Below are 5,247 nucleotides of genomic sequence, written 5' to 3' on the forward strand. Positions count from 1 at the left end.
GGTTCAAAGTGTCAATATTTGCTTAAAAATTGCATTAAAAAGTATGAACAACGGGGCCGGCTCTATGTTGGGTCGAATGTTCATGTACATATATGTATACTATTTAATTTAAATGTTCACCTGCACTGCTCATCACCGCATTATTATTATTATTATTATTATTATTATTATTATTATTATTATTATTATTATTATTATTATTATTATTATTGTTATTATTATTATTATTATTATTATTATTATTATTATTATATTATTATTATTATTATCCTATTTAATTTTGTACATATTAGTCTTTAACTACTGTTTATATATATATATATATATATATATATATATATATATAGTATACTAATTTTTTTTACATTGTTAGAGAGAGCACAGATCACCAATAACATACTTGGCCATTAAAGTTGATTCTGATTTCTGTGTGACTCTCTTAAAATTCTTGTAACACATTCAAAGGACTTTTGCTATGTTCAGATTTCTCATAATGACCAACTTTAGTTCAAATGAAATAGTTTTATTAAAACAAAAGACAAAGAGTCATGCTGTATTGTTTACAGTTTATTAAAGTTTAGACAGACGGTTTATAAAGAAAAAGAACCAGAACAAGTTTATATACCAGGAAAAATAAACACTGTGGAGAAAAGCAGGAATGTTTATTCTAACATTCTAACCCATGGAGGCCAGAATGATGTCGACCACTGTCTCATCACTGCTACGAACTCTCACCTGCATCGTGACACCGTCTGCAAAAGCCAAACGAGCCCGAACCAGAACATCATGGGCTCCATGGAACACACCTGGACAGAGATTTACATTAGTCTGCAGGGACAACTGGGACATGACAAATATATCATCTTTCCTCACAATTTAACCAGTATTTATAAAAAAAAAAAGATTGAGATATAATATCTCGTCAGTATATCGGGGATTATATAAATCTACTTACCCGCAAGGAAAAGCACGTGTGAATTCTTATTTTCAGGAACTTTATCTGAACGCTCACACGGCTGCATTCCCAGGAAGCTAATGATGTTTCCCACAGCCTCTGTAGGTGAGTCAGAAAGGTTAGACATAAAAACCTAGAATAAGTGATATATATATATATATATATATATATATATGTGTATATATATATATATATATATATATATATATATATATGTGTGTGTGTATATATATATATATATATATGTGTGTGTGTGTATATATATATATATATATATATATATATATATATATATATATAATACAAGTGAGGGTGGTGCACTAGCCTAGCATTAGCATTAGCAGATGTCTCTTTTGCTACTCGGTGAAGGTGGTCTGATTCTTCTCTGCTCCCACTCCCCTCCCTTATCTGCCCTTGCTGCTTGTTTTGTCTTCTGTCTTGTGGATCTAATAGGAGACACTCTCTGCATTTTATCCAAAAAACTAATACAAGAAATGCTCTTTATGTGTTGTTTCTATTTTGTTCATTAGCGAGGATGCGTTAAGGCATCCTCGCTATTGTTATCCTTATACTTTATTAGTGAGGATGCTTATTAGCCATCCTCACTATTGTATTCATTGGCTTGGTTTGTGCTAATGTTAGGCCAATGCTAACACTAAACTAATGCACTGTGACGAGGGTCAGCACCTGCATCCTCACTTGCATTTTCTTCGGGAAATGCAAATATTCCATTTAGTCTTGATTTTACAAACCTTCCAAAGTTTGTACTGAGGGCATAGCAAAACAATTCTCCTTCCCGTTGTCCTCTCCCACTTCTTCCCACGCTGCTCCAAAGTTTGGTTTTAAAACCTTTCGGATGTGATCAGCAACCATCACTTCAAGATCGTCCAACTGAAGAACAGCAGAGAGGAAATTAAAGAAGGCAAAAATCACAACAACACGTCTGGATCAGGGGAGTGGAACTCATTCTACCTCAGAGGCCTCATACAAAGCATTTACAAGGTCTACAAATTAAATACATCTCTAGATTTATGTCTTTATTTAGTGTAAAGAAGTAGTGATATTTGTTGACAACATAAAAGATGAAAAACACCCTGAAAATTTCTCCAATATTATGCAGCAGTTTATTTAAACATGTGCATTAGAACAAACAGAGGATTTTCTTTTTTACATTATTTAACCCGAAAATAAAGATTTCCACAACAGAAACGTTGTTAAACCATTACTCCCACTGAAACAATGTTTTCCCTGGTGGTGAAATAGACACAAGTGCAGCAAGTTGAAGCCTCTGGCCACATATGACCCAGTATGACCTTAGGTGGGCTGGACTAGGAAAATCCATGTTTTTGTGAAGGGAAAAACACCCAAATTCAAACAAAATCCAGGAGTTGAGCAACTGGTGACAATTGCTTGACTTTGCAACAAATTTTGGTGAAATTTTACATTACAGAAAAATACACCAAACAATAAAAATATGAAAATGACTCAAAATAAACAAAACTAAATATTTATACAAAAAATACACAAAATGACAACATAAATGCACAAAACTACACCAAAAAAGATACAAAAATACACAAAATGATTCCAGAATCACACTACAATGGCAACAAAAAAACAATAATTGTACAAAAAATGCACAGAAAGACAACAGAAAGATACAAAAATACACATAATGACTCCAAAAAACATACGTTACAGAAAAATACACCAAATGAAAAAAAATGTAAAAATGAACACATTTATAATGCGCATGTCCCATAGAATTAAACCAGGGAAATCGCACACACTATTTTACTTTGCACCCACAAATATACCTTTTTATAACATGAGAGTACAGAATATGTACACCTCTTTGTACATCCAACCTTCAAACACATACTCATTTGGTCATAATTGACAACTGTACTGTATATGAATACATACATACGGGCAATGTACTAGTATAGTAAATTACAAAAAATCCTGTTTTTGCTGTAATTTCTACTTTGAACAAAATCTTCTTGCAGGCTGGATTAGATGTTTTGGAACCAAACTTGGCCGGCAGGCCTTGAGTTTGACATATGTGATGTAGACAGTCAACGTGATGATTACTTACCCAATATTCATCGTCGTAGCCGTCATCATCAGGTTCTCCTGCGTTGGGGTCACAGTCTCTGACCAAGTGCTTCATGGTACAGCTAAACAGGCACGACACTGTGAACACACACAGCTGTGTGTGTGTGTGTGTGTGTGTGTGTGATGCTGTAGAGCCATTTACCAGCCGTGGGGTCGTCATCAGGCAGACGGACTACAGTGTAGCAGGATCCAGGCTGACTGTAGGGGAGGTTAGCAGCAGGAACATAGTGAAGAACCTCGTAGGAGTCTGACGGCTCCATCTGGATCACCACCTGAAGACAAACACTGCTCGTTAGTTTGATACGTGGAGGGAGGAGGAGGAAGACGAGGAGAAGATGGAGAACCTTCTGCAGCAGCTTGTTGGTCATCATGTATGTGCAGTCGAACTGGAACACCATGTGTTTGGAGAACATATGTTTGATGCAGCGCACCACGTACACAGACCCTGCCTTCGTCAGATGCACTGGGTCAGACGACTTGAAAAGAGGACCGAGACTCTGGAACTCTGGGATGGAACTCTGGGACTCTGGAACTCTGTCACACACACACACACACACACACACACACACACACACACACACACACACACACACACACACACACACACACACACACACACACATACACACACACACTCCTGTTATTATTGTGGGGTGAGGGCAGGGGTGGAAAGTAACAAATTACATTTACTCTCGTTACTATAATTGAGTAGCTTTTTTGTGTATTTCTACTTTTTTGAGTACTTTTTAAAAGCTGTAATTTTACTTTTACTTAAGTAAATTTTGTTTCAAGTAACAGTATTTCCCCACATTTGAAATAGATTCCATTACAGAGTAAAATAACTCCCGCACTGCTACGTTTGTGCTATTGAACGTACCACAGAGCTGTTGTTAGGATCAGTGTGTATATGTCTATGGCCTGCTCTGTTGATTCACGTGACGTCACTCACATTGACATGTATCTTATTTTATTCATCCAGGTCAGCCACACCATGTGTTGTTCTCATGCACATTATTTTGAAATGGTGTTCTCTAATAGATAATAATAATAATTTAAAAAAAAAACGCAGTTTGATCTGTATACACGACTTTTTATTTTTTTATTGCATGAGAGAGATGCCTAATAAATGTGTTTACTGGTAGCACTGGGGCCATTTCTGCAGAATGTAAGTAAAATATTCTGTCTGATCACCATTGTTTATGGTCAGATAGACACATACGACACAAACACAGAGACAATTACAGAAAAGAAGGAAGAAGGAAAGAAAAAAAACGATCGGTTACTATAGACTGTATTTTACTTATCCATTATAATACAGTAAGTGTGTGTGTGGGTGCATGTGTGATATTACAATAATGGTATTGTGCCATTAGTGGGTGAGGGGAGGAGACAATAACAAATTAATAATAGACAACTACGTATGTGGGGGAAAGGAATTATATATATATTATACGTGTTTTACAAAATAGATATCATAATAAAATTGAATAAAATTGAGAGAAAAAAGTTAGGAAAAAAATGAAGGAGCAGAGTAAACGGTCGTACCCATCTTCTGTTTGCTGAGAGGAGCCGGGGCCACACCAGGGATGGACACGAACAGGCCGAAGAGAATAAAGATGAACGACATGGTGAGACTTAAAACAATCAATCTTCATTTGTCTCTATTTTTTAGTTTCTGAACTAGGAAATAAACAAGATGATGGACATGGTCACAAAGGACTTATAGAAACCAAAGTGCAACACCAACATTAACTTAATACTTAAATGTCAAAAGTCATGCTTTTCAAAGTGATGTACTGATTGGTGCACTACGTGACTTAAAGTTCCGTCAGTTTAATTTTAGCTCATATTTATTTTTAGCTACCCCGCTAACCCTTTTATTTTATCCCGAACCCTATCCCTAATGTTCGGATCTTTGATTTCAGCCATCCGTAAAGGCTAACCAGGCAGCACACAATGTCATAACTCATGTTTGTCTTTGTTAGTTTTATTCAAACTTCACTGACCACAGGTCATAAACCTGAAACAGAATAAATGCATCATCACAACACAATCATCAAACACCTATTACCAGGCTACTTTAGCAGTTTCTCCATACAAACTGGCTTTGTGCTCCTCAAAGGTTCAAAGTAACTACAGCAGTGCCCGTAGTCCCACAGTTAGGCAATGATCTC

The 5,247-nt window shown here is 36.0% G+C and overlaps 1 protein-coding gene across 1 annotated transcript; it reads right to left on the reverse strand.

Annotated features, from left to right (window-relative positions):
• Window positions 1-675: 675 nt before the first annotated feature.
• On the reverse strand, window positions 676-4,700 carry LOC114465481 (coatomer subunit gamma-2-like). The gene is made up of 7 exons (XM_028450517.1): window positions 4,619-4,700; window positions 3,418-3,605; window positions 3,216-3,345; window positions 3,054-3,151; window positions 1,708-1,846; window positions 956-1,054; window positions 676-806 (listed from the first exon to the last, which is right to left on the reverse strand). Exons 1-7 carry the CDS (start codon window positions 4,698-4,700, stop codon window positions 676-678), a joined length of 867 nt encoding a protein of 288 aa, XP_028306318.1.
• Window positions 4,701-5,247: the final 547 nt, after the last annotated feature.

Source organism: Gouania willdenowi, chromosome 6 (assembly GCF_900634775.1).
Source record: "Gouania willdenowi chromosome 6, fGouWil2.1, whole genome shotgun sequence".
NCBI lineage: Eukaryota > Metazoa > Chordata > Actinopteri > Blenniiformes > Gobiesocidae > Gouania > Gouania willdenowi.